We start from the raw sequence: 25,366 nt of genomic DNA on the forward strand, positions 1-25,366 counted from the left end.
AAAGACCATGGGACACCAGTTTTGGTGTTAAGGATACTGAGCTTTGCTTTGCCTTTATCACCCAAATATTAGATCCTCAATTGCTTCAGGATAATCAGGCATCTTTATTTCTCCATCATTCTTTTCCTAGCACCTAACCCAGCTACTAGTACATATTAGGTTATTCATAAGTATTTATTGATTAACTGAGAAGTAAGACAACCAATTAATCGTTAGTGTTAGTTTGACAATTTACCCAGATTACTAGGTTCAAGTATTCTCAAGTCTCTTTTCCACAGAGGCTTTCAATCATATTTCAAATAATTTTTAAAAGATACAACATTTGAGGGACTTCTGGGTGGCTCAGTCAGTTGAGCTTCCGACTTCAACTCAGGTCATGAACTCATGGTTTGTGGGTTCGATCCCCGTGTCAGGCTTGCTGCTATCAGTACAGAGCCAGCTTCAGATCCTCTGTCCCCCTCTCTCCTTCTAACCCTTCTCCACTCATGCTCACTCACTCACTCCCTCTCTCTCTCTCTCTCAAAAATAAATAAACATTAAAAAAAAAGAAAACAGAAGTTATGGGTGGCTTGTCCTGTTACTTCCCACTGAGCAAATAACACTGATAATTCATTTCATCCCTTACAGAGAACTTGGGGGAGAAAAAAACCCTCCAGCTTGATCATTAAAATGAGCTTTACACATTTAGGTGAATCTAAATTGTGTCATTTTTTTTTTTTTTTTGTCATCAGCCTGTTAACTTGTCATTTGTTAGTGGCAGCAGTAATTTATTTTTCTTCTGCGTGAGTCTTAGAGCTTCTATTTACTAGATTTGTAAAACAAGAATAGTCACTTTGTGCAAACATCTTAATTAATTTTAAATAGTAGCTTGAATGCGCAATGTTCTGCTACTGTAAGCCTCAGGAAGAGGAGAGAGAGGCAGGGACATCAAACACTCCACATGTGATTCCAAAACCACCTCCCACCCACAACCAGAGAAGATTGCAGGAAGAAGAAGATGAACTCTTTCCATTAGTATTATTTGATAGCCTGGTGGTGGTGGTGGTGGAGGTATGTATGTGCGTGCATGCACACGTTTGAGACACACTGCATTTTTTATTTTATTAACCCTTGAAGTCATTTTGGAGGTTCAGTCTGGAATTTCAAGAGGGAACATCTGGTCATTGTAAACCATGTGTCAGCTACTACTTTGAGTCCTTGCATGCATAATTGCACTTAATGCTCCCATTAAGTCTGAAAAAATGATACATTGAAGATAAAATTGGATTTCAGAGAAATGCAGTGATCTGGCCAAATTCCCAAAGCTGGTAAGTGACAAGCCAGGTTTTTAAGCCCAGGTCTTTCTGACAACAAAATTTTTGCTCTTTCTGCTTCTGCTCCATATTACCTCTGGGCAGAGCATGGAGTCAAGAGTTGTTTGTCCTATAAGCTGTCATTTAAAGAAAACAATCATGTAGATTTGTGATAGTAAAAATATAAGAAAAGTTATGAATATGGGAGGTCCCCACATTCGGCCTCTCAAATGAGGATCAGGCTGAGCCTTACATACTGTGACGGTCTGGGTTGAGTTATGTCTGAGAATGAATCAGTTACTCCTGAGGGATGATGCTCTCCATGCAGGTGAGCCCAGTGACCACTAGAAGGCTCTCATCTGGCTTTTGCATTCGCCCCCAGTGGCACCTGGATTACTAGAAAAATTCATTCCTCTTTAAGCTGCTTCCACTTTTTTATGTGGCATCAGCCAAGTCCATCCAGTGCCTTGCTTTCCAGAGAATACCACAGTGTTTTGCATTTCTTACCACACTCCCAGTGGTCATGCAGCAAACATACTGAAGGAAAGCTGCATTTAGAATGTGGAGAATTCTCTGACCTGACAAGTCTCCATTTCTTCCCCTGAGTAATTTAAGTAGGTCACATTTTAAATTTGATTTCCCAAGCACCTGGTTTTAAATAAAATCCATTCTTACCTTCTAGACAATCCTATTTTTTTTCACCACATGGAGTTTATAAAGAAGAGAAATAGTTGCAGTATGAATAAATAAAATAATTGTAACTATTTTATCAATTAATAAAGATAATACTTATTCATCCCTTACTTTCTACCCTCTTCCACCCTTTGAGAGGAAAGAAGGTGCAGTGGGGGTCCAGTGGGGGTGATTTGATGTAACTTTCTCTGCTGTTCATGGCAGCTTGTCCAATATATAATCCTCAACTCAGAAACAGCCCTTGGAAGCTCATTTCACTATATGTGTGGCCACCCTTCTCACTAGTTTCCTATTTCAGTGGGCTAGAGTAGAAGTGGGGTAAGAAATGATGCCGATTCTAGTCTTGCCAGGAGAAGAGATATCTTTAATGTTACCTAGATCAAAAATGGAAAGTGGATTTTCTCTTGAAATGCCAATTCTGCCTTCTTGCAGGTCTCAACCTGGGCACTGCATTGAAGGTTTGAGGCTCTGTCTAGGATCAGGGCAACAAGATGCCATGATCAATTGATGATGTCTACAGAGGTACAGGAAGGGAGAATAGGAATTTACATCACACATTTGCCATTCCTGACATAGAACTTAACATATTTCATGAGAAACTGACATGGAACAAATTTACTTTTTCTTCAAAGCCCTCTCAAAACTTTTCAAAAGACCATACTTTTTCTCATGCTTCCTCACATTTGCACAGTCCCTAACCTGTGTCTTGGGCACCCTGGGTTCAAAGCTTTCTTCTACCCTGCCTTAGACAATCAGCATGTGTAGCAACTCTGTACAGACCTCTGCTAAAGTATCCTGGAATAGAAAGCATGCTCTCTACATTTAAAGAGAGTCTATCCAGAGTCAATTATGTGGTTTTGATGTTCTCACTTTTGAACTCATTTTTCTCTGGTAGATTCAGAAGGATGAGAATTCTGCTAAGAATCATAGCCCAAATAATTTCCACAACTATCCTATAATAAAACACTGGGGGGAGGGCAGGACATCCCTGAACCATATGTCAACTTTAAGATGTTTTTTTCAGAAAAGATTGTAATTAAGTTACAAACCTCAGAAAAAGGTACCAGGTGTGCAGCATGAGGTCTATTCCACAAACTGTCGTTTTCCATGTCTTTCATAAATGGCTATTTAGTGCTTGCCATAACCTCCTAGTTGACGATGTCTAAATATCAGGAACATAGGAGAAATATTTACTTACATCAACAGTGATGACTGCAGAGTTAAAAGGAAATCAACAATGATGAACATGGTCCTGTCCTCAAGGGGTTTACTAAATCTCTGGGAAATTAGACTCTCACAGAAGGAAAGCTAATTACTATAAAAACAAGATAGATACATGACAACAGGGGACAGTTGATGAGGCAGGGTGGCACCACTTACTGCAGCGATCTAATTGCATCCCTGTCCTGTGACACAGTTTGGTCTGTACACATACATGTACATGTAAAATTCTCAGAACCCATGCATTCCAAATCATGGGTAAACCAGGAGTCTCTGAAACATCTCTCTTGGTCATTTCTGAAGGCCCCTGAGTGCCAGCTCCAAAGCAGACAGTTGTGCCCTCCTTCTAGGCCCAAAATGAGAAGCCACATTGGAAACTTAGGTTCTTTACAAACCGATTCTGAAAGGAAGAGTCCAAAGACTGAAGGTGACCACTAAAATCCCAGTCTTGATCTCTAAAAGTGGTGAATTGGCACATTTGAGCCGAGATTGGTGAAAAACATTGGGTAAGCTCATACCAGATGGTCCTTGATGACTTTCAGCCCTCTTCCTCTGCACAAATGCAGGGGAGTCCCAGCTGGGACAGGAACCACTACAAGTTTCAGATCTTCGGTTTGCCCTCCCCTTCTTGATTTCTTTTTCTTAATAGTCCAGGCATGTTTAGTCTATTCTTTATTACACATTTATCTCTTTGTAGTCTAGATAAGGAAGCTAAAACATAAAGAGATTGAGTGTGTCAACCACAGCCCATCCCACTTCTTTTTAATGGACATAAAGTTGTCAGGAATAGAAGCCAATTAGCTAAATACTCAGCAAAATTGATCCTAATCTCCTGTACCACTAATAATAACACACGAATCCATGTAGCTTGATCAAGTGCACAGCTTAGAGTTGGGCCAACTTGCTTTCTAAGGGGACTCCCCCTCTTTTGAGCTTTGTGGCTTTGGCTGCCTAATCTGACCAGTCTGAGCCTCATCTGTAAAACAGGCATCCAGAGTCTAGCCTCCACCTCATAGAACGATTATGGTGATTAAGGAATAAATTGTACATAGGGCATTTGACCCTGTGCCTGGCACATAATAAGCATCTAATTGGTGGTAGCTGCTGTTACTAGTAGCATTTTTGTTGTTGTCATTGTGATAGTAATTGTTTATTTGAAGATGGCTCCGCACCTCCATGACCAGAGTTTCCAACCTCTAACATTGCAAACAAAGCTGAAATGCCAGGTGGGCTCTGCCTCCATAGACAGACACAACCCTTCAGGCACTGCCCCCTGTGACCTGGTGTTCTGTCTCTGGTTTTTGCAGCTGCCTGCCCCGTCCTGTGCAGTGGAAACGGACAATATTCCAAAGGGACGTGCCAGTGCTACAGCGGCTGGAAAGGCGCAGAGTGTGATGTGCCCATGAATCAGTGCATCGATCCTTCCTGCGGGGGCCATGGCTCCTGCATTGATGGGAACTGTGTGTGCTCCGCTGGCCACAAAGGCGAGCACTGTGAGGAAGGTAAGTGCTGCAGGGCCAGGCTGGGCAGCAGCAGAGGTGGGAGGCTACTACAGGCTCAGACGGTTGCTAAGGAGCCCAATCCAAGGCTCCGCATTTTGCAAAGGAAACTTCAACGTTTTGCGCAGAGAACTTCAAATGCCTTGGGTTTTGTAGACTTCTGAAGTTGTAGAAAACACAGGGCTGTGGAGGGGTTCTGGAAGGAATGCTTTGTTTACCCTTCTTTATGTTAATTGGCTACTTCTTTAAATTGTTTTCTCTGCCTTTATCTTTCTTCTCTTTGCCTGTAACTCCTCCTTCTCCCCCCTTCCTGCTCCTTCTTTACCCTTTTTTCTTTCTTCTACTTCCCCATCTTCCTTCCTCTTTTCTTCTGCTTTATTTAAAATCCTCTGATTTGGGAATTACTAAAGCTATCCAGAAAAATAAATAAATAAACAAGAATCCTTAATCTCCCTGTGTTCCCCATAGTTGTTTTATTTTTTTTCAACTGCCCCTGGTAATCTAGTACCCATATATGTATGTGTACATTTTACAAAAATTAATACCAACAGAAAGCAGTCAGACTTGAAAGACAATAGACAGCCATGTCATTTAGAGACACGTTGTAGGGCACATTGTCCTGGTAACCTAAATCACACAGAATTAGAGGAGGGTGGGTGTGTAGCACAGGACTGGAATTTGGTGAATTCTGAAATGCTCAGTATAACATGCATTCTGGTGGCCTCTAGCACCCATGGGAAAAGTTAGGGGCGTAATAAACTGAATCCAATCTGAAAAGACACTATCAGAGATGAGACTCAGTGAGCAGGAAGGCAGCATGGAGGAGGCAGTACAGGGATTGAGAAGGAGCACCGCTCTGGAGCTGATCAGAAGCCAGCTACAGTCCTAGTCACTCTGGTTAGTGCTTGTAGAAGAGTTATTTGGTACAAGGTGTTGAGACCTATAAGGCGAAGGAACTCTGACAAACTGCCTGTCACTCTTCCCCCTCTGTATTTGTGCTTCCATAGTACAGTCTCGGCTTGTTCATCTCTTGTTTCTCTCAATATAAAGCATGAACCAGAGTTCGTAGTCAGGTAAGAGCCTTGATGCTCTCTATCCCTGGCCCACTCCCACCCTTCGAATTGGCTCAGTTGTTATTTTCCAGCTGAGCACCTTTCTTCTACATGTGTCTCCCAGGCAAACATCCCCGTGCAACTCAAACAGCACTTTTCCCTCCCACATTCCCAGTGGAAAAAGTGTCAACTCACCCAACAAGCTAAGGGGAAAAGTGAAGCCCACCACCTACCCCATGCGAAACAACTTGAGAGGACCACACAGAATGTCCTCCTAGAAAAGACTCTGTTAGGTGCCATATGCCTGTGTTGCCTCTCAGCTTCTCACTGCCAAGCTGAGAAAAAGGGGCCTCAGGTGCTATGAGGTTCTCAGATTCAAGTGGATCTGTTCTCCCATCCTGTTAAGTAATAGATCTCCAGGGTTCTATTAAAAAAAAATCATTACAGCCCTCACGACAAAGTAATGACAGTAGCTTATCCTTAGATAAACATACAAAAGCTCTCCTTCTGAAATCTCCCATTTCATAGTTTTTAGAACTATGGCTACAAAGAGTCAGCTTCCATGACATTATTCTTCTAAGATTTTCCAAGACATCAATGGTAATGCCATTAATGGGACCCAGAAGTCTGACCCCCAGATCTTCATTTGCTCAACACTCTATATGTTTTTTTTCCCCTCTATTATAAAAGGTAGCCTCCCTCCATCTGCATCATAAAACCAAATTGGGAGTTTGGATAGAGGAAGGACTGATTTAATAACCCTGCTTGAAAGGTTAAAGTTCTTAAAGATAAATGGATTGCAGAAGGCAAAGCTGCATTTGCTGAAAACATGGGAGAGGCCAATAACATGACAAGAAAGGTTAAAACGACCTTTTGCATACATCATTTGGCGAGAACGAAATGATAAAGCAATGACATTGCCCGTCTTAGAATTTTTTTTCCCTCCAGTAAAGATTGTACATATCTTTGTGAGTAGAATTTCAAGTGATTTCTCAACTTTCTTACTCTACCAACCAGTCTCATTTAAATGTTCAGAATGAATTAACCATCCAACAAAACAAGAAAGCCACGTGGATCATTATAAAAGGATGAAATCTCCTCTATTGATTTCTGCTACCCAAAAAGAATGAATTGAGGTGATTCATATGCTGTTTTCAAAATAGGAAATGGAATCAGAAACTCTGGATCAGCACTTTTTCTTCCATTTAGCTTTTTATTTCTGATATTCATCATAGTCATAACGTTCAGACAATTTACCTGAAATGGCCATGGCAACGAAATCAATAGTTGCCATCCTCCATTTTTGCTGTATAAACATTGTTGTACTATTAACAAATTTGCACAAGAAAATGAAAGGATGGATTCACGAGCTTTCATTTAATGATATCTGGGGGAGTGGGCAGGTGATGAGAGAGGAACTGACATATTAGTTCAAGTCAGCCATGTTTTCTTGTCAGTTTCATGGTTGAGTCATTTTTCAATGACATTTAACTTCATAAATGTAATTCATGGTTCTTCAGGGGTTTATAGTACATATTGTTTGTAAAATTCCTTGACCTCTTTTTTTATCCTTAGGGATAGAAATTGCATTCACAACCCTTTTTTGTCAAACCTACAGAGGGCCCAAGACTAAATGAGTTCTAATGATTTCAGCTGCCAAGGGGCTGGTGTTGTAAGGCACATGGTTCTTAGCTGGTAAAGGCCACTGTCCCCCTTTTAAGTGTAACACTGTTTCTATTTATAAAGCTTTGTAAGATGCCATAGTCCCTCCTGCCTGCTAAAGATTCTAAGGATGTGGCCACAAGACCATCTCATGAAATTGGAACCAAATTTAAAATTCATAATGAAACTGCTCTTCTTAAAGTCTGAATTTAGTTATACCATCAGCTGCTGTAATTGTATAGCACAAAAAGCATATTTACTTGTATAACTGAAAGGGTTGGCTCATATATCTAGATACAATAAATGATTCTCTTGATGACATTCCACTCCTGGACTAATATCTCAGTGGATTTTCTTCTTTTCTCCATACTATAATTTAAGATAGAGAAGAGAAAGCTAACTTGTCTGGAAGAAAAACTATATTTTCTTATTTTCTTTTAGGGAGGTGTATATTACTTTTTATTTCATCCTTTTAAGAAAAAGTGTATGGTATATTTTTTTTAAGTTTTTGAAAGCTCCTAGCTGTTGGCACCTCACCAAATATTTTAAATAGCTAATTATAGATGGAGGGTAGTTTTTGAGACACATAGCACATGAGATATCTCTGTGTATATTTTGATTTTGCTGTATTAGAGATGGGCAGAGAGGAAAAAAATACAACTTTGGGATTTCCTTGTATTAGAAGAATATGGACAAGATTGATTCTGAATGAATTAGCTCATATTGTACAGATCCCAAATGACACAGCATGCTTCCCAAAAGCAAGAAGTTGTTAGCACCATTTCTTTGTTGTTAGTTCTCCATAGTTTTTCTCGGTAATGACAAATGCTTTATAGCAGTCTGCCATTCATTCCTGTAGCAACTGGGTATTGAACACCTACTATATTTTTTGACTGTTCTAAGCACAAGACAGATGCCAAAGACGTTGCACAGCCTTTTTGTAAATGTCTTCTATTTGTTTGAAACTTTCGATTCATTTACCTCCAGATGCACTCCACCATCCTGAGAAAATTTGAAGGTGTTAGAAAAGGTTATATCATCAGAAGTGATAGTACCGAAGACAATGAATTCAACCGTTAAAGTGATTGCAACCAGAGCAAGTAGCATCATCATAAACGTCTCCACCTAATAATAAATCACTGAAATTCCCCTTTCTGAGGGTGTATTTTTTATTTTTTTATAATCAATGGCAGCTTCTGTTTCCCCATGGCTCAAATAGTTTTGAGCTGGTTTTCATAAATAATACCTTCCTGAGAAGATTCAAATGGATCAGATCAGAAACATGTCTTTACACTGAAAATTCATATTGTTGCCTCAAGGGAGCACTGCTCTTTGGAAACTTCGTGGAATACTGTGATTTCTAATAAATTCAAGTTCCTGATGTCTGACATACCCCAGAATGAAATCATTTGTGGCATGGGTAATCTAAATGTCATATTTAGAGCCAATGTATCATCAATTTTAAAACATACCATTATTTTGTATGCCATAAGAAGAGAAAAAGTTGATACTATGGTACAAAAAGCTGGGACCCCAAAAGGTTGCCATTTCAGTGTCATGGTGAACTATTTAAGAGGCCAAAAATCTTGTATGTTTCAATCTTGGCATCAGGCAAAGAGAGAAATCAAAACCTCTGAGAATTTGAACTACACGATGGCACACATGCACATGAGGGACTAAATTACAGCAGCAGAGTGGTCCAAAAAAACCTCAAGAAAAGAATTTAAAGTGGTCTCAAGCTGGCTGTGCCACCAGATGACGGCAGAAGAAAATGCTTTAACCTAGGCTGAGAGGGCTGATTTCCGAGTTGTTAAAATGAAGAAAATAAATATGTCTTAGCTAAATAAGGTGATGAGACTTCCCTATTTCTCTGATTCACAAGACAACATCTGAGCTCTCTGCAAAACCACTATTTGCCATCCAAACCCCACGGTGTACATTTCTCTCATCTTCAAATGCCATTGTATCATTTGTTAGAAATACCTAAGGAAGTTGATCTTCCTCTAAAAAGCCCTATTTATCCAACTCTGGGGCTGGATGAACATCCAAGGTTTGGAGTCAAATTCCCATGCAAAAGTCCTGTTGTTGAGAACTGGATTTGGCAGCTCACTTTGAGTTGAATCTAGAGTAGGAATCTTCAAGTTACCTACTGGATGCATACCCACTCTGAGTACTTAGATGGCCAAACAGACCATAAAACTAGCAAGAATGACAGTGACCAAAATCTGACCATTAACTCTTCTGACTGACAGTCTGAGGGAATGTCAGTGCCACAGCTAGAGACTCCCCCATTCAGTCCACTCATGATTATATTTAGGAAGATTACCTCTTTGGGATCATTTCCATACCTAGCTTCACCCCTTCTATCCTGCTTTTTTTACTGACTCCTGTTGTAGATGTGTGACAACGAATGGAAACTACTTTTAAACTTAGCCTAAGTGAAATTTAATTAGGAAAGTGACTCATTTATAAGTTTCATTCGTTTTCTTTTTAATCCTTTGTTACCTTCTGAAGTCAAATATTAGTGAAGTTAGAATGAGCCTTCTTTTTCTCTCTGATAGTGAGGGATAATTGGGTTTGGGGATACATGTAGAGATATCACCAGTATTCATGTTCCAGGCTCAGAAGCTCTGATATGATATAATTAAAGTACTAATGTTTAGAAGTACAAGGTTCTCAACATTGAATGACACACCTCTATATCTGGTTCCCACTAAAGCTCTGCTTGAGAAATCCCCTCTCTCTCTTACATTCTCTTCAAGTTGGAGATTCAGTGTTTGGGCACATAAAAATCCTTGAATTCTTTATGGGTTGTTCTTCAAGAGACCACGTAAGTATTACCTGGGCTGCTCCATTTGCTCTCAAGAGGATAAGAATTAGTGAATCACTGGCTTCTTCAGCAGCAAGGTGGTGTCTCATGGCCCACCCCCATGAGTGATCAATACTTGTCCTCTTTGTTTTTTTTTCAGTTGATTGCTTGGATCCCACCTGTTCCAGCCATGGGGTCTGTGTAAATGGAGAATGCCTTTGCAGCCCTGGCTGGGGTGGTCTAAACTGTGAGCTGGCAAGAGTCCAGTGCCCAGACCAGTGCAGTGGGCATGGCACTTACGTCCCCGACACAGGTCTCTGCAGCTGTGATCCCAACTGGATGGGTCCCGACTGCTCTGTTGGTAAGCCAAGAGGTTTCCTCCTCGCTTTTCCCAATACTCATGCCCTATGGTCTTCCATGAGCCCAAATGGATGGGAATCTACTCTTCTCACTGGGATAAAGGGACTTAGGTTAATTGCATAGGGCCTATCATACTCTCTTCTCAGTCATGAAGTCTGTGATCCTGAGAAACAAACACACACACACAAAAATACCGCAGGTTCTTGTGCCTCGTTTGTTCCATCACTACAAATGGATGAGGGGCCCGGGAGGAATGCTTCCATTTGCATTATAGGTTTTCTTATGCACACTCCCTAAAGGTACCAGAAAACAAAACAGAACAATTCAGTCCCAGACAAACTGAATGGAACGTCCTATAAAACAGAAAAGAGGCTCCCTCGGGGTGCTGTGTGAACATGTTATAAAGCTCTGCAATACTCCAGTGACAGGAAAATAATGAAGTTGCACTATACACTTTATTTTCCTAAAATTAAGAGTATGTGTCTTCCCTCCTGAGTGACCCTAAAAGGGAATGGTTCAACAGTTCAAGCCAGTCCCAACCTACCTGAGAATGGTTCCATTCACAGTGACGAGTGCCTATCCAAGCAAGCGATCATCATTCCGCCCCCTTCCTCTGGGTAGTGAGACAGCTGTCAGATTGCCATGGCAATCAGGAAGGGAATATATGTGAAGCTTTGCCTACAATGGGAAAGAAATGAATATTTCATTCCAAAAGAAAAAAAAGAGTCCGTTAAAATGGGCTATTTTGAGACGTCTTCTAAGCCCACTCACCTCTGGATTCCACACTGATGCTGGTGGTCCAGGCCACGCTCTGCAGAGGATGGGGAAGGGGGAGCCCTCAATCTGAGACCCAACCGTGTTGCCTACATGCTGTGTGACTTTGAGTGAGTCACTTACCCTCCTGATTGGGTTTTCCCTCCCCTGGCACAATGAGCCATGCCTCCCTTAGCAGTCTGTCGTAAGGATGAATGTCTGGCACGTGCTTGTCCTCGAGTGAGAGGTCTGGAACGCCAGCGAGTGTTTATCTGTCTGTCTGTCTCCTCCCCAAGCACAAAAGACTTTGAGCTCCTTTGAGAAAGAGGCTGTGTAAATGCAGCACAATCATAGAGGTCATCATTGCCACAAGGTGCCAATCTGGGTGATGGGTGAGTGTGCAATCATTAAGGGAATGGAGCTGTGGGGTTCCCAGCTGGCTGGTGGTCAGCTCAGGCTCTCAACAGGGAAAAAAAAAAGTCCCAGCTGGCTAGGGAGTCAGGATGCACATATATCTTTTCAGATGGCACCTCCTGGGTAGCTTTGCCAAACTGGATCGCCACTGTGTGACCTTCTCCTGGGATGGCCTCAAGCTCTAAAACAGTGGTTCATTCTCACACTCTAGTGCACATCAAAACCACCTGGAGGATTTGTGAAAACAAATTTCTGAGCCCCATGCCCAGAGTTTCCAATTCAGGAGATCCAAACAAGGCACAAGAATTTGCATTTCTAACAAATTCCCAGGTGATGGTGGTGCTGCAGGTCCAGGGACCCCACTGTGAGAACCACTGCTCTAGAAACTACATAAGAATAAATTAATACCCAGCCAGTGGAGAGGCCTCCCAAGGTGACGCACCTGCTGGGCCTTGGGGCCTGCTCCAGGGACCCAGGCCATGTGTGTGGTCTGGCCTCCAGTGGAGGGTTTTGCCAGCTGTGGTGTTGAGCTGTAATCATTGTTTTTCTTCCAGAAGTGTGCTCAGTAGACTGTGGCACTCACGGCGTCTGCATCGGGGGAGCCTGCCGCTGTGAAGAGGGCTGGACAGGCGCAGCTTGTGACCAGCGCGTGTGCCACCCCCGCTGCATTGAGCACGGGACCTGTAAAGATGGCAAATGTGAATGCCGAGAGGGCTGGAATGGTGAACACTGCACCATTGGTAGGCAAACGGCAGGCACCGAAACAGGCACATATTGCTTTATTTTCATAAATCGTAGATCTATAGTGATGGTCGTGCATTGCAACTGGCTGTTCCTTCAGGGATATGAGTGCTCTACAACATTCCTGCTGCCTCTCCAAATCTTCAAGGGGATAGAGAAGGGAAAAACAAGGTCCCCAACTAGAAAAGTCTTTCCCTTTTTTCCAGAATTCCATATTGGGAGGAAAAGAACAAAACTAGAGAAGCAAACCCATTCAAATTACTGATTCGGGGAGGGAGAAATGCACATGCATGGGAAATTGTCAGGACCTGGAGGTTTCAAGCACCCTACATGACCGTGGTCTGCAAGTCCCTCCTTGTTGAATACCCTCCCAGCTGGATGGATCACTGGATCCCTGCTTGCCAGCAATACCTGAGCACCGTTGTTTTAGACAAGGTTAGATACAGGCAGGACTCCCAGGTTTCCTGGGTAGCCAGGTACCACTGGAATAGGTTTGAGCACCCTCTTGCTATCCCAAGGCAAGGTGTCATCCTTGGGCTCTTGACCCTCCCCATCACCACCACCACTGATCAACGTCTCCACCTCTAGTCCCATGTCATTCTCACTCAGCCACCTCTCTCTACAAGTTTTTTGATGAAAATTTTTTTAAGATTGTTTTCTTTTTTGAGAAGTAATTGTTCCCAAGTTTCTTCAGTTTGGATTTTGATTGCTTTTGGTCAATATTGTGGTTTAGGGTAGGACAATACTGGATTGAATGTATCCAGTTATCCCTTTGAGAAGATGGGAGCCAACGCTCTTTGGTTTTCCATATCCCTCAGACAGTCAGAGTTATGAAGTTGTCAAATTGAGTGTCATTTTACCTCTAGGATTTGCTTTTGTTGGGTTGAGTTCATGCTCAAGTTGGCTAATACACTCACTTGCAAGGAAATTCTCGGAGAAGTTTCCAAGCAAACTACTGACTTGCCTTCTTGGAGTTATCTTTGAATCTAGCCATCAAGTTTGGGGGCCTCCCCTCTGTCCTAGCCCCAGGACCCCAGTCAACAGATTGGGTACCTGGAGGGAGAGACAGGGTTAAGAACTTGTCCAGGGCTGACTCATGAGGTCAGACTCAATTTCCCATGCTGTTCATTTGAGTGGTTAAGCAGAGAAAAAGTGAATTCTGCATTATATTTACCCCATTTCCATGTAATTGGGCATCTGAGGGGCAGCGTGCCAATCCAGGCCATGACTATAGCACTGGGACCCTGTCGGGACAGTCTGTTGGCAGTGAATTGTTTCTGCAATCTCTCAGTGATGCTCCAGATACTGCTCCCCTGCAGCTGCTTTCATCTTCTGTTCCCTGCAGAGTCTGGGGGATAATTCAGAAAACTCTCAAGGGAGGATGTGCACAGCCCACTACCAAGACAGTTTACAATTCTTAACAATAGCTTCCTCTCTTCAGGGGTGTTCTTCCTGATGTACTTTTGCATGCCCCATGTGATTTAAAGACTTCCCCCACCCCCCATACCTCCATTGTCCTAGGCTGCTCCCCTCAAAAAAAAAAAAAAAAAAAAAAAGCTCTTGCCAACCAATAACCTCTAGGTAGAAAATCCTACTTTCTTTCAGTTCACACCATCCAGCCTCACCTCCCCTTTGCTCTCCCTTTCCACATCTGCTGAGGGTTTGCTGCCCCACCATGATGCCTGCTAGCTCTCCCCTACCTACAATTTATCCTTACTCTGGGAATAGCTCACAATAGCACATCCCAGATGGATTGGAGTAGAGTTTGGAAACTTACAGTCAAAGGGGCCATATCTGACCTGCTGCCTTTTTTCCAAGCTAAAAATAGTCTTCATGTTGATTAAGTGTTGAAAAAAATAAGAGATATTTTCTGACACATAACTATTAAACTCAAATTTCAGTGTCCATTAAACAAAGTGGGGTTTTTTTTTTGAGGACAGCCACACCCATTCATTGATAGACTGTCAGCTTGCACATTGCATCTTAGTGTTGAGTGATTGCCACAGAGACTGCATGGTCCACAGAGCCATGTGTTACCTGGCCCTGTATAGGAACAATTGGCCAACCCCTGAATTGGAGAGTTGTACAAGGCTTGATGGATCGAGAGGAGAAGAGAGAGGCTGGCCAACATTCACTTTAGGAAAAGGCCTCCAGCTGTGATTTGAAGGTTGTCAGACAAAGGGAGGTCCAGTGTGGAAGTAGGGAGACAATAATGGTTGAATTTAAGTGTGTCTGGAGCCTTGAAGCTGAAATGGGATGATGGCACCTCTAGTCTCAGTAGGAAATAATGGGGATATGGCCAGCAAGAGAACACAGGAGATGTTTCGTTCTAGCAGTCTTATGGGTGAGATGGATTGGGAGAAGATGTCTCTGCTACTTGAAGTGGCTAGTTCAAATTTTACATGTGTGTGTGCTAAACATACATGAGCTCTTGGGAGACATAGAAAACGGGCAAATTCATGTGTCAGGTAAAGGAAGTAAATGAAAGGAGTTTGGGTTCAGGGAAGTGTCTTGTCCAGAACTGTGATCTCTCGTGACTTTTGGGTTCACTCTATGTAAGTTTACAAAGTATTTGTCACCAAAGTCTTTTCTTGTGAGGAACTAGGGCTCCCTAGTTTCATTTCTAGATAGGTGCTGTATCCTCATGGTTGTGTTCACTGGGACTTGCTCTAGAAAAGCCAAACATACCTTGGTTGTTGAGATTTGCTATTCAGAATGTAGAGATGTTTGGATGCACATAATTGGTTTTTTGTTGTTGTTGTTTTGTTTGTTTGTTTTCCTTTTCAACCTCTGGCCTCCAAGCTTCTATGTGGAGGTTTAGACTTTTATTTTGATCAGACACTCCTGTCAATTCATTTTAAGTAAATGTGACAATTTACAAGCCCAGAATTGGTCCTTCTCCTCAGGTATAGAAAAGAAAAGAAAGAGAGGCTTTTTGGTCCTTTCCAAGCAAAGCCTCAAATGCTGTATTTTGAAAAGAGAAAATAAATATGGGGCGCCTGGGTGGCGCAGTCGGTTAAGCGTCCAACTTCAGCCAGGTCACGATCTCGCGGTCCGTGAGTTCGAGCCCCGCGTCGGGCTCTGGGCTGATAGCTCGGAGCCTGGAGCCTGTTTCCGATTCTGTGTCTCCCTCTCTCTCTGCCCCTCCCCCGTTCATGCTCTGTCTCTCTGTGTCCCAAAAATAAATAAAAAACATTGAAAAAAAATTAAAAAAAAAAAAAAAGAAAAGAGAAAATAAATAAGAATGAAATGGCACCTAGTCTGCAAACAACACATTAGGAAATTTGAGGTAAGGCAGAGCCTAGGTGATTAGTGTTGGGGCACAAGGGTTGTCTGCAGCCTATTTTCAAAAGGTTGTGGTGAGGTGATGTTCTTAGAATCATTGCCAACAGTCACCTGAACAACTTGCATCATTATTTGTGGATCTCATTTATTTTGCTGGAGAAAGCAAGAATATAGATGGGGGTGGAAGGGGGAAGTGAGGATAAAAACATGGACTTCTGAAAATCAAGTAGGATCTATCCATGTTTGGTCAAGTGAATTTCTGGAATTTCCAACTGAATTATTATTTTTTATATTTGGAAATTTAGTACATATTACTAAAGATTTAAATGTAAGGTATAATATTTCAACACTGTTAAAGTGAACATACTGGTAGACTGGATTCTACCAAGCAATCATTCTTATATTACATTTTTCTAACAAGTTAAATATAAGGTATGGCTAAAACCTACAGAATTGCATAGATAAGAAATATGCTTTGAATCCAAATGAACCACAATTCATGTTTATCTTTGGAATATATTAGTATTATTTGGATAAGCTACAGTTTACTCTTATGAATAAATCAGAAAGTGTACTGTGTGGTTAGATTAGTTTTATTCTTTAAACATAATCCTAAAATGGGTTGTTGTTTCTATCACCTGCCATGCCTTTCTGAACTAGGGATTGAACCTCAGAAGACCATCCAAAGACCATGCCAGCAAGGCATAAAGGGACTACAGAATAGGTCAAAAATCACTGTGAACTATAGTAAACTCAAACAAGTGTCTGTTATAAAGAAATGAGGTAATTGTTAGTGTGTTTTGCATACAGAATCATTGAGCGAAGTACAGGGAGAAATAACATTTTGCCGCAGAATGCAAGCCGAGAAACTAAATGCTAATTGAGGATTGTTGTTATCATCTGCTGACTGTGGGCTGTCCAGACATCCGCTCTGAGTAATACAAACTAACACACCCACAGAATAAATCCACCACCACCAGGCACCCACCCTAGGTGAACTGTTTGATGTCTGGTTAGTGAGCAATGCCTGTAGTGGTTGTTACAACTATTTATTTTGTTTGTGTGGTCCTGACCTCCACCTGCATTTCAGAATCATGAGGACTCGATTCCCAGGCCCATATGGGGCTGGGTGACCTGCTGTGTGCCACAAGTCAGAACAGTTTTCTTTTCTCGCTATTGCACTGGGCCCTTCTATTTTTCATCTTTAATTGGTTGGGGAAGGAAATAGGTTCTTGTGATGTTAATAAGGAAAATGAATCTTTACCCAAGGTAAAACCAGCCGTGCGACAATCTGATGTGCTGATTAAGTGATTGTCATCAGAAGTAGACAGGGTCACAGTCCAAGAGGGAGAGAGCTTGAGAGCTACAGGGAACAAGATGGGAAGGAAGTGACTATCAAAATTAACTAACTTCAGACTGAATACAGCTGCTTCTGCATCTTGTTCCAGTTTCATTCTCGGTCATGAAAACATTTTTTTGTAGCTATTATCCTTGAACATTCAAGCTTTCATGACTCCACAATGAGATCAAGTTGAGATGAAATTAGCCACTGTGGAGCCATCCTTACCACCAAGTCTGTGGGAGCAGCTAATTCTCTGATTGGTTAATTAACCTATTCCTCCGGGGGCTCTTATTAGAACCTATGCTAGGAGCTCCATTCTTCTGTGAAGTGAAAACCTGAAGGGATGGTCTTTCACTGTTAAAGATTATGGACAAGCTGTTTGTGGGGTACAAAAGATGTTCTACTTCTGATTTTTCCCCCCACAATGTGCCCAAAATGTGAGCCTCCTCATTGAAGATCAAGAACCACCACATGCCCAGAAGTTCTCTTTGGGTCTGGATCAGGCAGTCTACCCAGGTTTCCTTACCCAAACTCAGAACAAGGACTTGAAGGTAGAAGTTACAGGAACACTTTTTCAATGCACTCAAAAAATAAAATGAAAAGAGAAAAATGTCTTACAAGTAATAAGATTCTCATCACAAGAAAGTGTGATGAGCTTTTCTTGGCCTGGATGTTGATGAAAGGCTTTAAACATTAGTTGGAAAATAAGGCTCACCCTAACTTAATGGCTCAACCATTCACAGAATGGTTATTTTGGTTCTTTTGTCTGTGTGGTCCTGATCTCCAATTGCATTTCAGAATCATGAGGACTCGATTCCTAGGATCATGTGGGGCTATGCAAGTGGAAATGGTCTTTTGTACTGTTTCCTATGTGATTTAGTAATATGTGCCCATGAAAGGAGCTCCCATCAACAAAGAAAAGAGTGGAAGGAGCCTTGATGTTTTAGTTCTGTGGAGAGACAGTGACTTGGAGCATTGATGTGCCATACCCTTAATAGTTTAGATGGTCCTGTTGATGTACCAGCCTGTGGCCCACTGTGCCAGAGCCTGACTCAACAAGTAAATACCTTAATATGGACTGTTACAGTTTGGGACTCTTAGGACAGAAACCCACAGGTGAAAATTAGCATGAGGAAGATTCTACACTCAAAAGAAAACATGTAAGAATAAGAGCTGCTGAAAAGAAAAGCAGCAGGGGGAGATGCTCTGCCATCATGTTATGTAGTGAGTGCTCTGTCACTTGAGCTTTTACAAAGAATCAACTGTTCAATCTATTAAGAAACAGTTCCTTCCAAGTCTTTGATTCTCAGATCCCACATTATTCCCTCAAGACTTTCCATTAAAAGGAAAGGAACACAAAGAGGGCCCTAGAGATCTGAGCTCCCTTTAGATATTTGTGATGGACATTTGCTCGTCACTCTGTCTTATTTGTGGTGCTGTCATGAAGAATAGGTTGATGGAGGAAGGGGGAGATCTGGGTTCTAGGCTTGGCTCTGCCACAGACATTCTGGGTGCTTTTGAAGTAGTCACCCATCTTCCCAGCCTCAGCTTCTTCCTGCTGCAAATGAGGGGGTTGGACCATATAATCACTTTACAGAGTGTAGTCCAAAGACATGAAATGCTTTTCATTGGTGTGCAAATATATTTTGTTGAATAGTTACATAGAGTGTTTAAAAATACATATTTGGAAAAACTATAACTACCTCATCAAACTCATGAATATACTGGTATTATTGCTAAGGGATGTGGCAAAATTGGGTACCAATATCAGGCCTGAGTAAATTTAAAGAAAAATATTAAGTAAATAACAGTGCAGATATTGCAAATATCACGAAAGCAATATGTGATTGACTGAATTTAGAACACACTTGGATGAGATGATCTCTAAGGACTGGTCCATCTCCTGAATTTTATTACTCTGATGCAAAATTATATGAATGGACCACTCTAGCACATTGAAACCTTTCTCTCTTCTGCAAGGCACAGAGAGGGTTTCCATGTAGGATCCAATAATACACACTTTACATGAGAGGACAAGATACAGTGTAATGTTGGCTCTGCTGATGACGCTTTTTTGAATGGTTGAGGATAGTCGATGATACTTTTTTGTTTGTCTATCTGCTCGTCTCATCCCTAGCATCTCAGGTCCAATTTATATATGGTTAACTATGAGATTTTTTCTCCATTGAAAAACTTACATAGTCTGAATAATCAGAGTCCACTTTATTCCTTTATATTTGTGGCTTTTTATTCTAAAAATATGGTGTTGAGTACAGGTTTATCTATCTATGTCCATTTCACTTGGATTCAGGGCAAGACAAGCATGATGAACTGCTTAACATACAGGCTTGCATGTCAGTCTATCTGAGATCAAATCGTGGCAGGTGTCCTCACCTTTGTGTGCCTCAGTTTCTTTGTCTGTAAATGGGAATACTGAAAAGATGACCTACCTCACTGAGTTATATGCACAGTACTAGCACAGTTCCTACCATAAAGCAAGAGCCAAGCAAATGTAAGCTAATGTTGTTGTTGTCGTCTTCGTCGTCGTCATCATCATCATCATCATCATCATCATCCCCCAGGCCCATCACCATCATCATTATCTATTACAAATGTCAGATAAAAGCAAGAGAAGACTATCAAAATAAATTTGTCATTAAGACATTTCTGCTACCTTCAACCTGCCTTTCCTATATACTGCCTCCAACCCATCAAGCAGTTAGTAGCATTTCAAAAATAACACCTACCCACTACCAATTTCCCAAGCAAAGTTTTGTTCTATAACTCACTGGCATCGGGTTCTTACAGGGAAATATAAACTAGCTCTCTTACCTGGAAATTGAGCCTGCTTATTTTACCAAACAGCCCACTTACACATGGAATCAAACATCTGAATATCCTCATGTTAATGGAGGCTTATTATGAAATTGGGGTTTGCTTCTTTCAACCAAAATTTCTCCATCTAGATTTTTTTGGACACATTCCAGAGAAGCCAAGAGGTCTATGAGAATTTCCTTTTAATTCTGGGTTTCATTTTTATAATAAGTACAGTTCAAAAGAAAAGTGTTTTCCTTTGAAGTATTAGATTGGAATTATTATTGAATAGAATAAAACTTCAATTCTTTTAAGCCAGCATTCCTCAAACTAGGGACCACAGACATACTCTACAGGAGTTTGGAAGGACACTGTCTTCCTTTAAGAAGGAACCTGGCATTTCTCACGTTGAAGATGCTGCCAGGTCAGTGTCTCTTAGATTACCTTGTCCTGGTCTCTCCTTTTTGGACTCCTTTCCCATTCCTCATGACTCTGAATTCAAAGAATAACTCAGGGAGACTCAACTCTGAACTCAGCTGAGTTACAAATGCCTTTTGGAGACTCAAGAATTGCACTGATTGTCCCCTACTCAGCCCAGTGAACTGCACGATTACCCTCATTCCTCCAGTGGTACAATTGCATGACTCCTTGAAGCAACACCCATGAGTAACATCTGGGGATTCTTTGCAATTCCTTGCTCATCTCCTGGGTTATCAGGAGCCATACATAGTATCCCAGATGTTTATGTAAGAAACAGATTTTGCATTTCCTCCCAAGTTGCCTGCCTAATAGGGTTCAATCTTATACCAAACACTTCTTTCATAGCACTCTATTTCACGAGCTCTTTTCAAAAGTCTTGTCTTTATTGCCTTTGGAAAACAGGGTACCAGCATTTCAAAAAACCTCCACAGTCAGGGTTTATTGATTTCCTCTTCATCCTTTTCATCATGCATTTGAATGCATAATTATAAGTAGACCCACAGAAGGCCACCATGCCACTGACGGCCTCTGAGCTTTTTCCTTCATGGTTAATAAAGAAGGAAACCACATGAAATAGCAACTAGGAGAAAGCTAAGTATTTCATCATAAACATTCTCAGGATAATTAGAATGGATTAAATTACAAGAGAAAATGCATTTAGTTAATCTTTCCTCTAATTAAAAAAAATCCCTAGTTTTAAATAAAGCGTTTGTTTTTAAAAGCATATTTTCATTGTAATCAATAAGGGGGAGGCCTGTTTTGTCCTCACTGATAGGAGAAAACATCTGCAAAGTAATTAAAAGCTCCCAGACAGTGTTTTTTTTGGTTTTTTGTTTTTTGCATTTATTATTATTATTATTATTATTATTATTATTATTATTAAGATCTGTAAGTAGCCTTCTCAGTCTTTTCCTATAACTTGCACAATGGTATTCTCCACAAGCGACCTCATTTTATGGTCCGTGGTGGTATAACTTGCTTTCTGTTCCCAGATCAGTGAAGATGTGTTTGATGACTCCTGGCCAACAAGGGTCAAGTAAGGAGATTAATTTAGCAGAGGTTTTTATAATTTTCCAAGTGAGGTGGGATGGCAGTCAAAATGAGATGGGTAGGTCACACAAGACACTCCTAAAATAGAACAGGGACACACTCTAGCCTGTCACGGGTTCTATTCTAAGACTGACAGAACCCAAATCACTCTGAGCCCTGTAAGTCTGTCTCACAAGTAAGGAATCATTCACATCATCTCTCCAACTTCATGGCTCATCCCAACTGCAAAGCTCACTCCCCACTCTCATCCCAAACATTCCTAGAAGTTTTCAAGGGTGTCTCACATGCTCATGTTCGGCCCATTTGGATTCTTCAGGCTTGGTCCCCTCGTGGTGATCTGCTGCTTACAGAACTCACTTCAGTGGAGCCCCACGGTATTTCCCCTACTGCCAGGGATTTATCATCCAATACCCTTTGTGCCCACTCAACTAAAGCCCCACTGTGTTTACACAGTGAAGGAAAGAACACCACACTCCTCCACACTGGGAATCTTTATTAGCTGGTTCCAAAAACCTTTGAGAAAACAGCTGTTCATTTTTTGCCTCTAGCACATCTTCCACCCATCATGGTTTTGTCCCACAGCTGGGCTATAGAATAGGCAACACAGGATCCTTTTTGCTTCCTCACCTTCCCTCACCTCAGACGCCCTCCATAGACCTGGGGGTCTTGGGGGAGGCTCACATGTTCTTCAAACACACCCAGCCTCTAAATTCCAATTCAGATCAGTTAGGACCCCTATCGTCTACACAACCAGCCCATTGAGAAAACCTCCTTGTTCCTTCTCATTTAGGTTCAGGGTTGCTTCCATTTTCAGCCAGCTCAACTACAAGTCAAAGAGCCCCTGTGATCTCCCATTCTCATATGAATTATTTTGCAAAAGGAATGGAGACACAACTGCTTCCATGTCCCTTAGACTTCAGGTTTCCAGCGGTTTCTGGCATGGCTCTTTAGGGCAGCTCACTCTAATTGTGTGTGACCCCCAACACCACACAAGCACAAACTATACATTACAGAAACCACATCCCACCAGACCCCAGAGAAAGGAGGGGTTAACCGATGTTCTAGAGACAAAAAGTCCCACAAAATTGCTGTCCATAGGGATTTAAATTGCTGAGAATCCTGTCCCACAGTTTCCAAATTTAGCTGCAGCAGCACCTGGTCAAATTAGCAGTGAAGTTGGTTAGAACTTGGCTCAGAAGGGTCATCTGTCTAGAGCTGTAAGCAGAGAGATAGGCTCTGATAAGTGTGAATTGCATTTCTTTATTTTTAAAATTATGCTTGAACTTCAAAAGGGATTGCCAGACAGCCCTGTCTAGTTGTCTAGAAACAATGCCAGGGGGTGGGGGCTCCCGGAGATTATAAAATAACCACCTCAGAAGCACAGAGGAAACGTTTGTACCCGATTTCATTCCAACAAGTTAGCAAGCTGTCAATCACCGGTCAGGTTACTGCACTGAAATGTGCTCTCTCTAATGACACGAAACTCAAGGCAGTGGCTTCTGCTTTGCAGAGAGCAGCCTGGCAATAGGCAGTGAGATTGTTTCTCTACATTAGGTGTATGTGAGCCCTGGAAGCCCAAATGTCACTGATGATAGCAATTCCCATGAATAGGGAGAGAGATTGAAGAAGATATTAGAGGTGGTAAGAGAAATGAGCTTTTTCCTATTAATCCAGGGAATGCAGGCAAGTTGAGTTGGGTCCCTTAAGCATGTTGCTATCGGCTTCTCACCAGACTCTGAATATGAACTAATTTAACTTTTTATTTCCATTTAATGGGACCAAGAAAGATCTATATGCATTCACTTACAGACCTGTTCTCTGGGGGCCTGATGCAGGAAATGTTATCATATCATCCAGAAGCCTAGCCTAGACAGAAACTAGTTTACCCGGAATTAAACAGCTTGAAACATAATACACATCAACACCCACTCCAAACTCCCAATATTTCCCGCAAGTTATGTTTGTAGAATGTAACATCTTCCCTCCTTGCTAACTATTAACACTCACTGTCAGTGCTTTACAATTGTAGTTAGAATGTATTCGCAGGGTGGGGCTGGTGATAGGGATTATGTAGCAAAGGAGTTAAATGCATGAGCTTTAGAATCAACTAAAGCATGAGCTTTAGATCAAACAGACCTCAATTTAGCCCCAATCCACTGCAAGTTGTGTGATCTTTGGCAAGTTCTCTATCTTCAGTACCTGCATTTTTCCCATCTGGAAACTGGGAATAGTGATACCTGTGTCCTACTTTGGGGAACACTTCACTCATCAGTGAAGCATTTAACACAGTGCTTGATGCTCCATAAATGTTAGTTTAAAAATCATCAACACTACATGTTCATGCCCTTACCGGAATTTCTTTGCAGAGTGGACATTTATGAAAAGCAGTAGGGCTGGCACACAGCCACCCATACGGCCCCAAAAAGAGAGGTCAGGGTGCTAAATGTCCTGTGTTAACCCAGATGTCTGGGCCCACCTCCTGTTCCACTCCTACAAGAGAATCTCACTGGGACATGTGGATTCCATGACTGTAAGAAGGAGAACCCAGGGAGCAAGAGCAAAGCAGGGAGAGAGAAACAGCCCAGTGAGGATCTGACTGCTGGTTGCAGGAACATGACTATTAAAAACATAAAGAAGAGAGCCACATGTGTATCATCCTATGCCTTGTCCGAGGTCCACACCTCCTCCGTCTGGTTCCAGCTGAGCAATGACAACTTCATTCATTCATTCATTCATTCATTCATTCATTCATGAAACATCTATTGAGCACCTAATGAGTGCTGGGTGCAACATAAACTTCCCCTGGGTGAGGCCCTGGGCTACAAGGCTAAGAAAGAAGTGATTGGCACAGAGGCTGGTAACAGTCCAAGGAACTTCAGATCTCAGCTGTCTTTTTGCCCACATGAGACTTTGCTGTTTTCTAATGCAGGGCACCCTTTCTGGTGTTTCTGCCAGTTGGTTTTGGTTTCTTTTTCAATGCTGTTTCCTGCTAACGGCTTCCCAAGGAGATCAGTGTAAGGATGGAAACCTTAAACTTCCAATGGTAGTTTAAATTCATTTGTAGCACAATGTAACTACATAAAAGAAAGCAGCCAGGTATCAAACTGCGTGGATACACACAAATGACTCCCTCATAAGTGTTAATATTTTCAACAGCGGAAGAAATTTAGTTAAATCAAATGAAGATGGCAACTCATTAAAATTTGATTTTCCCTCCTATCCTTTTTTATCTTTTAATCCTCCGTATATGGCACAACTTGTTCTGTTAAATAACACTCATTAATTAAATCTCATCTTCTCTTAGCTATATCTATATTTTTATTTATTATGGAAACCTTTCAATGCTTATAATCTAATTTAGTTGGATTATTTCTTGGACATCTCTAAGTATGAAAACCTTGAGGTTTTAGGGTGGAATTACTGGCAAGGGAAGAAGTGGGATAAACCAAATTCTCTTTCCTTCTCCTCCGGCAGGAGGTGGGTGGACAGGCCTTTCCTTTGTTAGGGGAGTTGGCATGATGAGGGCACTATGAATTCAGTATCTTCATCACCTATGGGAAGGGAAGGGAGGGAAGAACCCATAGAAAGAGTTGTAAACTCAATCACCCCTATGTGGATGAGGCAAGAACAATGTACGTAGATGTGGGGGCGATCCGGCTGAGACATCTGTCACCCCATTGATTGCCAGGGTTGATTCGGCTGATCTGGCTGGCTAGGCGGGTGTCCCCTTCCTCTTCACTGCTCCATGTGCATCCCTCCCAAAGTTGTGTGCTTGGTCAGAGAGAACGACTTTCCCCCATAGAAGAGGATGATTCCTGGGTCAAGAATATAAGAGTAGCCATACCCACTACTGGAACCTCCAAACAAGCTCTCAGGGTCCATTTGTAGGAGAACATAGA

The 25,366-nt window shown here is 41.7% G+C and overlaps 1 protein-coding gene across 19 annotated transcripts in view; it reads left to right on the forward strand.

Annotated features, from left to right (window-relative positions):
* Positions 1-25,366, forward strand: part of TENM2 (teneurin transmembrane protein 2) — a 1,969,530-nt gene that overhangs the window by 1,811,163 nt on the left and 133,001 nt on the right. For 16 of the 19 annotated variants that reach the window (XM_040444168.1, XM_040444170.1, XM_040444289.1 and 13 more), the window contains 3 exons: positions 4,514-4,708; positions 10,389-10,589; positions 12,310-12,522. In XM_040444168.1, the coding sequence (XP_040300102.1) occupies positions 4,514-4,708; positions 10,389-10,589; positions 12,310-12,522 (609 nt within the window). The remainder of the gene's footprint in view (positions 1-4,513; positions 4,709-10,388; positions 10,590-12,309; positions 12,523-25,366) is intronic. The other 3 variants (XM_040444172.1, XM_040444187.1, XM_040444206.1) reach the window with 2 other exon arrangements.

Source organism: Herpailurus yagouaroundi, unplaced genomic scaffold (assembly GCF_014898765.1).
Source record: "Herpailurus yagouaroundi ecotype Mexico unplaced genomic scaffold, PumYag 29, whole genome shotgun sequence".
In the NCBI taxonomy this organism is placed as follows: Eukaryota; Metazoa; Chordata; class Mammalia; order Carnivora; family Felidae; genus Herpailurus; species Herpailurus yagouaroundi.